Source organism: Ochlerotatus camptorhynchus, unplaced genomic scaffold, assembly GCF_037179485.1.
Source record: "Ochlerotatus camptorhynchus isolate MF236.1 unplaced genomic scaffold, CSIRO-AGI_Acam_v1.1 ptg000596l, whole genome shotgun sequence".
Classification (NCBI taxonomy): Eukaryota; Metazoa; Arthropoda; class Insecta; order Diptera; family Culicidae; genus Ochlerotatus; species Ochlerotatus camptorhynchus.
In genome coordinates this window covers 13,213-26,021 of record NW_027041076.1, presented here as the reverse complement: position 1 = coordinate 26,021, position 12,809 = coordinate 13,213, and the positions used below count along the sequence as shown (strand labels likewise).

Sequence of the window (12,809 nt, the reverse complement as noted above, 5' to 3'; positions counted from 1 at the left end):
GTTTCTTCTGGCGTGGCATGGACCGTACTGCAGCTCCCGCAGTATACGTGATGGTGGCTATGATTTTCGGTGCTGTGTCATCTCCTTCGATTGCACAGTTTATAAAGAATTTCAACGCGAAGGAACTAGAAGAGCGTTTTCCTGGAGTAGAACGTGCAATAGTCAGACAGCACTATGTTGATGACTATTTTGATTCAACTGACACCGAAAAAGAAGCAATTGAACTAGCAAAGAATGTTATCGAGGCACACAAACAAGGCGGATTCAAACTGGTAAAATTTCAGAGTTGGTTGGAAATGCTAACATGAAGCTTTAGTGTGATGATTTATTAGCTAGAGAATGATCTTTAGAAGAGGGAAGGTGGATAGTTCCGTTAGAGTACGGCAGTATGAAAATTGAATAGAAGTTGAAAATGAGCGAAGGGCCATTAAAGCGACAGTTTTCAAGATAGAGGCACATTTTTGCCTAGCCCGTACTAGTTAGTTAGTTTTTAGTTTAAATGATCTTTATTTTAGTTTAACTTGGACGATTACCATATAAATTTTTACTAAGTGATTTAATTGCTTTCTTCATCTTTAGGTATGGGCAAAATTTAAAATTTGTTTTACAGGATTAGTCCTAGACTTAGTACACGGTCGACCACCTTGGTGGGATTGGTTTGTTTTGTTTTTAGAATTTGAAGAGAAACTACTTAATACTACTATTTACAGCTTAAAACTAACCTACTCTACTATATACACTTAACCTACTATGTACAAATTGCTTATTAAAGCATGTTCAGAAAGATTGCATTTTTGAATAAATTTAGTTGTCATATCATCAATTTTGGAATCTACTTTGGGAATTTCTGCCTCTTGATGGAGGTCTGCTATTCTTGTGTCGAATGGACGATCTAGGATCATCCTCAACACTCTATTCTGTGCAACCTGGATTTTGTTCCTGTGGGTCTGAGCGCACGATTCCCACACCGGGGCGGCATAGAAGATCGCGGGGGCTATGATCTGTTTGTAAACAGCCAGTTTGTTTTGCCTTGAGAGGCGGGATCTGCGGCAAATGAGCGGATACAAACACCTAACCAAGGCGGAGCACTTAACTAGGGTTTTCTCTATGTGCGAGCGGAACAGAAGCTTCTCATCGAACAACATCCCGAGATAAGTAACATCAGTGGACCACTCGACCCTTGTACCATCCATTATTACGGTACAGGAGGGAGACGGTTTAAGTTTTGGTGATTGTCTGTGAAGGAACATGATCGCTTGGGTTTTCGAGGCGTTGATTTTGATTTTCCACGTGGTGGCATAATCAGTAAAGGTGTCAAGGCATCGTTGGAGCTTGTTCGTAATTTCACGAGGCATCCTACCCTTGACGGCTATCGCGGTGTCATCTGCAAATAGAAAGAACACGCAACCGTCTCCTAGAGGAGGGATGTCCGACGTGTAGATGCTGTAAAGCAGTGGTCCCAGCAGACTCCCTTGCGGAACACCTGCTGGGATCGGAAATTGTCCCGAAAGGGAACTATTCAACGACACCCTGAACGACCTTTGCTGGAGATAGTTACGGGTGATTTTCACAAGGTATGGTGGAAAGTTGGAGTTACAAAGCTTGTATATAAGTCCGTCGTGCCAGACATTGTCAAACGCCTTTTCGACGTCTAACAAGGCCATGGCTGTGGACTTGGATACAGCTTTGTTACTTCGGATGTTATTCATCACCCGCACTAGCTGATGATTGGTGGAATGCCCCTTGCGGAACCCGAACTGTTCCGGAAGAAGAATGTCATGTTCCTCCACAAACTTGTTTAGTCGGCTGAGGATCAATTTTTCGAACAGCTTGCTCAGCGCTGAGAGCAGGCTAATCGGTCTGTAGCTTGACGGTAGTGAAGGGTCTTTCCCAGGTTTGCGGATCGGGATGATTTTTGCCATCTTCCAGATGCTTGGAAAGTAGTGCAGCTCCAAGCATCTGTTGAGGATGGCAGCCAGCAGCGAGTGGACCCTCGGGCTGAGATTTTTCAACGCTAGGTTGAATATTCCGTCAAACCCGGGAGCCTTCATGTTTTTACTATATTTCAGCGCTGAGCAAATTTGTTCCTCTGTAATCCGTTCTTCTGGAGGGACGGCACAAGGGGAGGTATCTAACGTCTGGACGCACTGCACAACCTGGTTCTCGAGTGGACTTGGGATTGTAGAGCCAAGCAAATGCGATTGGGCAATGTGCTCCCCAATTGCATTGGCCTTCTCTTCGTTGGTGATAAGCCGTTCGTCATTGACTCTAAGTGGTGGAATGGGCTTGGGGTGAGACTTCAGCACCTTGGCAACCTTCCAGAATGGTCTGGAACGGTCGTCCAGGTTCTGAACGAGCCGCCCGAAACTCTCGTTCCGGATTGAGACCATTCTGGAAGCGATCTGCCGATTCAGATCGACCATTTCGTATTTACGCTGCAGATCCCCAGTCCGCTGAAACTGGCGTCTACGAACATTTCTGAGCCGAATCAAGAGTTTGGTGTGGGAATCAATTGCTTGAAACTTACCCCTCACAGGAACTCGTCGAACGCACTCTTCGTCAGCCACGGATATGGCTTGATGGAGACCCTCCAGAGCCCGGTCGATGTCCTCCACTGTGTCGAGTGGTGGGTTGTCGTCGATGTGGCGGTCGACCACGCGTCGAAACTGGACCCAGTTGACTCGATGGTAGTCCTTCCGCTGGCACGGTGCAGGGGCCACGTTGTAGCCCAGCTCGGTCAGCACCGGTTGGTGGTCCGAACTCAGGTCGTTGACGGCAACCGGCTTGGCTAATCTGGTGTTTGCCAAGAACAGGTCCAGCGTCGATGGGTTGCCCGCCGGTGATGTGAAGGTTGGTTCGTCCGGAAACCAGACGGAATAGAGACCATGCTGGGAATGGTCGAATAGCAGGCGGCCGTTTTGGTTCTGCTGGTAGTTCCGCCAGGCCTCGTGCCGGGCGTTCAGGTCCCCTCCGATTACGAAGCGGGCATTGGTGCGGGTTATGATGGCAAGGTCGTTCTTGAACTGCTGTGCTGTACCATTGCTAACGGTACATTGCCGGGGGCAGTAGACAACGATGAACCGGACGTTTCCGGTCGATGTTTCCACCTCAACGCCGACGGCCTCGATGATGGAAGTGCGGTAGTGGGGTAGGGTGCAGTACTTGATGCCTTTCTTGATGATGACCGCGACACCGCCCCCCCTGGAGCTGGTGCGATCAAGCCGGACAATGCTGTGGTCGGGCAGCCAGAAGCTGTCACCGGTCTTGAGGTGGGTCTCGGTGAGAAGGCCCACGTCGATGTCGTGCTTGCGGAGGAAGTCTGCCAGCTCAATGTTTTTCGCCCCTACGGAGCGAGCGTTCCAGTTGGCGATCTTTATGGGTTCACGGTCCATAATTAGCGACGAAGGAGATGATAGCTTGGAGCTGTTGTGTTCTTGTTGCGCAGGTGCGCTTGATGATGATGGCCTGGGCCAACAGTGTGACGATCTCATCCGTTGACAGCGGAGAATCGTCTGTAGCTTCACCGGTTGTACCGGCCAATCCCGGAGCAGGGGGATCCGTCGATGGGCCGGAGGCTTGACTGGGTACTGCAGCGGCAGCCGACTGGGCAGCAGCCAACTGTTGGTTGAGCGGGAGCGGCGCCAACACTGGAATTGGCCGTGGTTGGACCGGTGATAACGGAGGAAAGTTCTGCGCGTTGTTTTCCGGGACCTTCTTGCGACCGGGCTGGTTGTTGGACGAGGCCTTCTTCCGGATCTCGGCGTATTCGGCCCGCTTCGGACAGGCCTTACTCGTGGCCTTGTGGGCAGCACCGCAGTTGGCGCATGTGGGAGCGGCTTCCTCGATGCTGTCGCAGTCGTCGATCTTGTGGTTTTTGCCGCATTTGATGCAGCGGCTGGCCATGCGGCAGTTCCTGGTGCCGTGCCCGAACAATAGGCAGTTCGAGCACTGAGTGACGCCACGGTGGGTTGGCTTATACCGCTCCCACTTCACTACGATGTGGAACAGTGTGCGTGTCGTATGGAGATCCTTCACGGTTGTGGAGTTCTTCTGCAGATGGACCAAGTAGAGCTGGTCACGATACTTGATGGCCTTGCTGCGGGTCATCTTGTGGATTTCGACCGGCTTGAGGCCGTTCGCCTTAATCTCGTCCATTAAGGTGGTGGTGTCCATGTCGTGGAGCCCGCGCAGCACCACTTTCAGCGGCTTGGTGGCCTCGACGTCGTGGGAGAAGTACTCCAGCTTCATCCTGTCCAAGAGGGCCTGGACTGCGTTGTAGTGATTTTCGGCCGAGACCATCAGTTTGTAGCCTTCCGTGCACCGTTGAATGGTGCAGCGAAGGCCCTGCTTAATGTAGAAATCCAGCTGCTCCCATAGCCCGGGAGGGAAGCCCTTCACATAGAAGGGTGGCAACTTAACTTTTTTCGGCCCCGTCTCAGGGTCCGACTGCGGCTGGGCTCCGTTCTGCAGGGCGGAGAACGGATTGTTGCTCAGCAGCTTTTTTGCTGCCGATGCGGTGGCGCTGATGTCTTCAGGTCTGGGTCGTTTAGTTCCGGGAGGCCCCGGCTGCGGGTCCGCAACGCCTGTCGGGACGGGCAATGGGGTTTTCTTCTGCTTCTTCTGAGCTGGCTCGGTGGTCGCGCCGTCTCCTGGGAGAGTCTGTTTTCCCGGTAAGCCGGCACTCGCGTTACCGCGCGATTTCTTACCCATGGCTGGGTCAGCGAGAGCGTCACTATACAACGCGGAGCTAATTCGACTTGCGAACGAACGAACGAAACTAGAGAGAATTCAAATCGACTGAACTGCTCAACAGTCTGGCAGCGAATGATGTGAACGTTCGTGTTAGCCCGTACTATGTACGCGGGGACTTGAAGTATGTCTCCAAGTCCACAGGCAAAAATGTGCGTCCCTCTTGTTGCTCATAAACTGACTGCGGCTGTGGAATAGTTCTAGCGACGTTTTCATCACTACCTAAAGCCCCACGCTGCGAGAGCATTTCCAGTCGATGGTGTGTTATAATGCAGTTCTTCTTATGAGCAACAAGAGGGACGCACATTTTTGCCTGTGGACTTGGAGACATACTTCAAGTCCCCGCGTACATAGTACGGGCTAGGCAAAAATGTGCCTCTATCTTGAAAACTGTCGCTTTAATGGCCCTTCGCTCATTTTCAACTTCTATTCAATTTTCATACTGCCGTACTCTAACGGAACTATCCACCTTCCCTCTTCTAAAGATCATTCTCTAGCTAATAAATCATCACACTAAAGCTTCATGTTAGCATTTCCAACCAACTCTGAAAATCGTTAACTTCGCGTATGAAGTAACATAAAAAAAAACACTTTGAATGTGGTAAAATTTGTCTCCAATGCAGTGCTGGAATCTCTTGATCCATCAATGAGAGCTGAACCGAGTGCGGATGTTCGTGTCCAATGGCATCTTGGTACCGATGAACTCGTTTTCCCCTTGGACTTTCCGAAGCTTGATATAGCTTTCCGTTCCGCAGTTGATATTCCTACCAAGCGGCAGTTACTACAATTCATGATGGGTATCTTTGATCCATTAAATGTACTTAGTCCAATCACAATCCATTTGAAGATATTGTTCCAAGATTTGTGGCGCCTGCAAGTTGATTGGGATGATAAAATACCTGATGGTCTGATTGCGAAATGGACTGAATGGCTTGAAGAAACTTCGAAGCTGACGGAGGTTCGAGTGCCAAGGTATTATTTTCCTGATGTTCCGTCATTTCACAGTGTTGAACTCCATGCCTTTTCGGACGCAAGTGACAAAGCCTTTGCTAGCGTGATATACATGGTGCACCGATATTTGGACAAAAAACATGTTGCTTTAGTTGTGGCCAAGTCACGAGTGGCACCTCTCAAATCGCAAACTGTTCCCAGGCTAGAGTTGCAAGGATGCGTTCTGTCTAGTCAGATGATGAAGGTGGTACAAGAAGAACTAGAAGTAGAAGTGTTATCAACTTTCTTCTGGACTGACTCCAAAATTTGTCTGGCTTGGCTATGAACGAAGGAAAAACTGAACGCTTACGTGGGATCCCGAGTAGGAAAAATCAAAGAAAATGGACACAACACTAGAGTGTGGAATTGGATACCATCGCATTTGAACGTTGCTGACCTCGCTACAAAGTCCTCTAAGTTCGCAAACATCGCTGAATGGCTGAGTGGTCCAGTGTTTTTGAAGCACAATCAAAATGAATGGCCAAACCAAGAATGTGTCACGATGTCATCAAACGAATCCGTGAACTATCATGTGGAAATCGAAGCTGAAGAAGAATTGGTCTGTCATCATGTTTGTGAAGAAGATGTTATGGATATGCCTGACAAAAGCAGATTTTCGGATTACAACCGTTTGATAAGATCAACAGCCTATTATCTGAAGATGAGAAAAATTCTTGGCATTCCAAAAAGGAACTAACCGAAGAAATTTTCGATGAACGTGCACGATATGGATGAAGCAAGAAACCTGTGGTATAAAATAGTACAGAAAGAAGCGTTCCATGATGAAATCAACAGCTTAAGGACGACTGGCATTGTGAAAAAGTCAAGTCGATTGTTAGCTTACTCACCCGTTCTGGTTAACGGAATTATAAGGATGAAAGGTCGCATTCAAGACGAAAGTAAACCGTTCGATGTGAACAATCCCGTAATACTACCGGACAACCATCCTTTCACCAACCTGCTGATCCAGACGTTCCACAATGCTAACGCTCATCAAGGATTAGAAACAGTTATCAACAACTTGAAACAACGGTACCGCATTTTGAAGATTCGTTCCCAAGTAAAGAAATTTGCACAAGCATGTGTGAGATGCAGAGAGCTACGTGCCAAACCAAGCGTGGCACAGATGGGTAATCTACCACCAGAGCGGACGACCCCCTTTGTTTTTCCTTTTACTTCTACAGGAATCGACTATTTTGGGCCATTGATGGTGAAGGTTGGACGACGTGTCGAGAAGCGATGGGTTGAACTCTTCACGTGCATGTCAAGTCGAGCGGTACACCTGGAAGTGGTTTCGTCACTGGATACGAGCAGCTGTATAATGGCCATTCGATGTTTTATGGCAATTCGTGGTGTTCCTCAGAAAATCCTGACTGACAACGGGACGAGTTTCACAGGAGCCAATCAAGAACTGAAGAAGATGATAAAGGACCTTAACCAGTAGCAGATAGACGAAACACTGAGTGTAAGAGGCGTGGAATGGTCGTTTATACCTCCAGGTGCGCCACACTTTGGAGGATGCTGGGAGCGTTTAGTGCGTTCAGTGAAGACAGGACTGCGCGCTATGCTGAAGGAGAGACACCCTACCGATTTGGATCTGAGAACAGCATTGTGTGAAGTAATGAACGTCGTCAACAATCGCCCTTTAACACATGTGTCGGATGATCCTCATGATCCTGAGCCGTTAACGCCTAATATGTTATTGCTTGGACGGAACAACCATATGCAGTACGATCACGATTTTGATGAGAGCAGTTTGATGACGAGGGCTGCCTACAAACATGCACAAATTTACGCTGATCGTTTCTGGCGTAAATGGGTGTCAGCTTATCGCCCAGAATTGAACCAACGACACAAATGGAAAGACAATCGAAACTATTACGAGTATGCAGTAGGTGATTTGGTGATGATCATCGATGAGAACCTGCATCGTGGATTTTGGCCCAAAGGTATTATCGAAAAGGCTTACAAGGGACCCGACGGCAAAATTAGGACTGTGAAGATACGCACTTCAAGATCAACCTACCTCAGACCGATTACGAAGATTATTCTACTAAAGGCCAGATCCGTCGCTAGCCCGGAGGATGTTGGAGATCAGTAAGCCATGAAGCGAGATCGGAGAAAATTTTCATGCCCCTAACAACCATTGTTAATTGAAGATCAATAAAAAATTTGTTACCCCGTTAATTTGACTGTGTGTTTGATTCCTCTACACAGTTTGATAAGAAACTGTGTCCAAGAGTTCAAGACCAAGCGTGTGAAGAAGATTCCGTTCCGTCTTCAGGTGAGCGAACTGTCGGCGTGAGTCCGAACCAGCCGCCTGAAACAGAACCTATTATCGACCTATGCTCCTATTTTGGGCCAAACGCTAAAACTCTGGATTGAAGCAACATGTCACTAATTTTCATTTACTAATCATAGGGCTTTTGATCTTATTCCTCTCCTACTTAATGCAACCCACACTTTACCTTTCTTTCTTGAACGTCTTTTAACAAAAAAGGAAATTTTTCTATCAAAGATGATTTCTAAATTTATTCCTTTTTCCATAAGTACCGTTGAATTTGATAAAGAGCCACACATTGTTGAGATATTGTTAAAAATCTAACACTGCTTCTAGATTCCAAACTCGTCCTACGAGTTTCAATTCTATCCAAACGCATTGTTTTGAGAACAATGAGTGTAAATATTCACACAATACGCTCTAATAGGCTTTGTGTTGTTGCTTGTGAACTAACGCATCGGTACAAACGTATTACTGATTAGTGCACGGTGAAATCATTGATTTTACTGATCGCGCAGAAACGATAGAAGGAAAATGGACGATTACGACAAAGCAGCGCTCTACCCTATTATGCAATTCACTATACTCCATTCCATCAGAAAAATCAGGCAGAAGTAGGTTTAAACTGAGTTTTAGGCCCAAAATAGACCGAGAATACGATCACTAACCCAATCTAATTTTTTAGGCGAAAAATATTCAAATATTGAATCAGCTTGTCTTCAACACAATTTGCCCAACAATAGATAAGAGAGGATAGGAGTAATTTGCACCCATACATCGCCACGAATTGGTTTGCTATTTGGAAGACAGTGCTTGTTTAATTAAATTATTCAATTTAGCTGCTAGGAATCAGGAGCACATTTTTCGCAATTTGATCCTCCCTAGCACACTCCACCAGATCGGAATATTCAGCCGACTATAATGCACATTGACTGCAAGCAAAACAGGACTACAACAGCTCCCAACACCACCATCGTCGTCTATCAACCTGGTATCATTGAACGCCCCAGCCCAGAACGGCACCATCCGAGCAAATTGCAGTCAATGGGAACGATTGTCTCTTATCAACTCATCGATATACCGAGAACCGTTCGCCAGCCAGCTTCTGAACCTTGTGTGTCTCTCTGTCTCTCTTTCCAACTATCTCTATTCCCATTAGGAGTGGAAGAACACAAACCATCTGCCGTTGTTGCCCGGGCTACCGGAGAGCTCAAAACTCCATTACGCAAACATACAATTGTGGTGTCCTCTGAATCCGTATGCATGTATCTATAGTCTGAGGAAACATTACCGGTGGGATGCCCGAGAAAGTGAACATTCATGCTGAGGACCTTCCGCCGATGGCCTTAAACATGCACACAAATTCCCATTGACAGCCGGCAATAAAATATCGGCTTATTCCTTAATGCATAATAAAATATGTTCCGCAGCAGCATACGTGTATGTTATGTGGTTCATAATGGGACGACGACGAGTTCCCAGAAGTACCGGTGGCCTTTCGCACCTTTCCAAGTCCAAGAGTTTTGCGGGAGAAAAGTGTGAATATGCTTCCAGGGCTGAATTATGCATCAGTTATCGATCAAAGCCGGGATTATCTTTCAGAATCGTGTGCTCGTCGAGAACTTCAATCAATGAGGTCTGTCGGTCTGAAATTATGCGGGGAAAAATGGCAATCAATTGCTTTTGCACGGATTCACCCCAGCCAGCAGCAGCAGCGCAAACTGATATGATACAGTCCGAGGCGAAGTGCACCGATTTCGGATGGCAATTCAGCAAGATAATATTCCCACGGGAGCTGATAATGGCGATTTATAAATAAATTATGTTTTCCAATGTTAAATAATTATCTTCGACTCTCTTGCGCTTGCTCTCGTCGGTGGGCAACCGAATTGCAATTTGTTTGCATCCGTGCAGCAGGTCAACCGTTACCGCCCGGCAACGCGATTATCATTTTCGAGTGCATCTGCGAGTCTGCTTGCCGATAGAGGTCAAACCGGGCAATCCTGGTGAGGATTATAAAAGCAGTCTGCTGGCCAGGGGAAAGGTATCAGACGTTGTTTCGACATGAAGGCGATCACACTGGTAGCGTTGGCGGGCCTTGTAGCTCTGGCTGCAGGTTACGTCGTAGTCCCGGAAGACAAAATCAAGTACGCAGACAAGGATTTCCTGGTGAAGCAGAAGCAACTGCTGGAGGTGTTCCAGCATGTCCACCAGCACGAAGTTCACACCGAGCTGTGGGAAGTGTCGAAGGAGTACAAGATCGAGGATAACTATGACCACTACACCAACCTTGAGGCCATCCAAGAGTTTGTGAAGTTCTACAAGCACGGAATGCTGCCGTTCGATGAGATCTTCAGCATCTTCCACTACACCCACCGCGAGCAGGCCATTGCTCTGTTCCACGTGTTCTACTACGCCAAGGACTGGGAAACCTTCTACAAGTCGGTCGTCTGGGCTCGCTTCCACGTGAACGAAGGCATGTTCGTGTATGCCGTCACCGTTGCCCTGCTGCATCGCAAGGATCTGGCCGGTCTTGAGCTGCCATCCCCTTACGAAATCTACCCGTACTACTTCTTCAACACTGAAGTCGTCCAGAAGGCCGCCCAATTCAAGATGCAAGGATTCTACGGTATGAAGAAGGTCGATGATGTCTACACCGCCGTCATCCCAACCAACTACACTGGCTGGTATGTGCACACCAACGTCGACCAGAAGGTGTCCTACTTCACCGAAGACATTGGCCTGAACACCTACTACTACTACTTCCACGCTGACTATCCATTCTGGATGGGCGGTAAGGAATTTGGCCTGTACAAGGATCGCCGTGGTGAGCTGTTCCTGTTCAAGCACCAACAGCTGCTCGCTCGCTACTACATGGAACGTCTGTCCAACGATATCGGAACCATCCCAGAGTTCTCCTGGTACAAACCCCTCCCCACTGGATACTACCCGAACATGCACTACTACAACGGAGTTTCTTTCCCATCCCGTGACAACAACCACTTCGTGTACACCCCGGAGAACTACTACGACATCGATGATCTGGTTGACTACGAGCACCGCATCCGCGAGGTCATCGATCAGGGATATCTGATTCTCCCAGACGGAAGCCATGTCGATCTGACCAAGCCCGAATCCATCGAATACCTCGGAAACGTCATCCAGGGCAATCCGGATAGTGTCAACACTCGTTACTACAAGTACGTCGGAGAAATCGCCCGCATCCTGTTGGGAGCTTCCGTCGAGCACTTCGATGACCACAAGGTTATCCCAAGCGTCCTGGAACACTACGAAACCTCGCTCCGCGATCCGATGTTCTACCAGCTGTACAAGCGCATCATCCACTGGTACTGGGAATTCAAGGGCCAGCTGCCACACTACACCTACGACGAGCTGAACTTCCCCGGAGTCAAGGTTGAATCCGTTGAAGTCGACAAACTGGTCACCTATTTCGATCGCTCCGATGCCGACATTACCAACGCCGTCGATGTTGAGGTCTTCGACGAAGCCACCATGAAGGGATCTGACATCAAGAAATTCGGCAAAATTGCTCACTACCAGGGAGAAGACTTCATCATCAAGGCCCGCCAGTGGCGTCTGAACCATATGCCGTTCACCTTCAAGCTGAACCTCCTGTCCGAGAAGGCTACCAAGGGTGTCGTCCGCGTCTACCTGGCACCAAAGTACGACCAGTTCGGACACGTCTACGGCGTCGATGAGAATCGTGAGAACTTCTACCTGCTGGATACCTTCCCGTACGACTTCGTCGTTGGCAAGAACGTCATCACCCGCGATTCCACCCAGTTCTCGATGTTCGTCCAGGACCGTACCCCGTACTACGAGCTGTACAAGTGGGTTATGGATGCCTACAACGGAGTGAAGAAGTTCCCTCTGGACATGACCGAAGCGCACTGTGGATTCCCGGCCCGTCTGATGCTGCCCAAGGGCAAGAAGGGAGGCATGCCATTCCAGCTGTTCTTCATCGTTTCGCCATACCACGCCCCGAGCACACCCCAATTCGAGGGATACGACTACACGTTGAACTGTGGCGTCGGATCCGGAGCTCGCTACGTTGACTCGCTGCCGTTCGGATATCCGTTCGACCGGCCGATCGACGAGAAGACCTGGTTCACCCCGAACATGTACTACTACGATGCTATGATCTTCCACAAGAACGAGAAGGAGATCAACGCCGTGCACTAAATGTGACGGGTTGGATTCGGTAGAAAAGGTAATTAGATTGTGTATGTAATTTGAGGATATGCGATTCATTGAATAAAACGGATTTTTGTTATTAACATTGAGAGTGGTGGATCGGTTTTTCGGTGGAATATCACATTTTTCAATTGTCTGTTGTCTGTAAGTGGTTTGCTTATTTAATTATAGGCGCAGAAATATTTATATATGCTGTACCAAGAACTTTATGGAACATTCAAAATATTCAGAAAAGTTTCAATGACTACAGCAAGTCCAGAACTTTGGGGAACTTAAAAGATCTTTAAGGGTACGATTTCAGAACGTCAGGGCAGTTCCATAAACTTAAAAAAAAATCTTGAAATTGATAAAGATAGGAGAACTTCATGACAGTTCCAATAGCTTTGAGATCACTTTAGGAACTTCAAGGTAGTTTTAAAGATTTTCAAAAAAGGTCAGACCGCTTCAGGAAAGTTCTGATAACTTTAGGACCGTTCCATGAAAATTTTCAGGTGATGAACTTCATGAGAATTGTGTGAATTTCTGGGTAGCTCTAAGTTCTAAGAAATTCAGGACAGTAATGAAAACTTTATGG

The 12,809-nt window shown here is 47.7% G+C and overlaps 1 protein-coding gene across 1 annotated transcript; it reads left to right on the top strand.

The window, feature by feature from the left end:
* Positions 1-10,061: 10,061 nt before the first annotated feature.
* LOC135713936 (hexamerin-1.1-like) lies at positions 10,062-12,248 on the top strand. Its single transcript, XM_065237153.1, has one exon. The coding sequence runs from the start codon at positions 10,085-10,087 to the stop codon at positions 12,221-12,223; it is 2,139 nt and encodes a 712-aa protein (XP_065093225.1). The 5' UTR covers positions 10,062-10,084; the 3' UTR covers positions 12,224-12,248.
* The last annotated feature ends 561 nt before the right edge of the window (positions 12,249-12,809 follow it).

What these genes read in the sequence shown, in the direction of transcription:
- LOC135713936 (XM_065237153.1), top strand. Translation starts at nt 10,085, where the DNA reads ATGAAGGCGATCACACTGGTAGCGTTGGCGGGCCTTGTAGCTCTGGCT.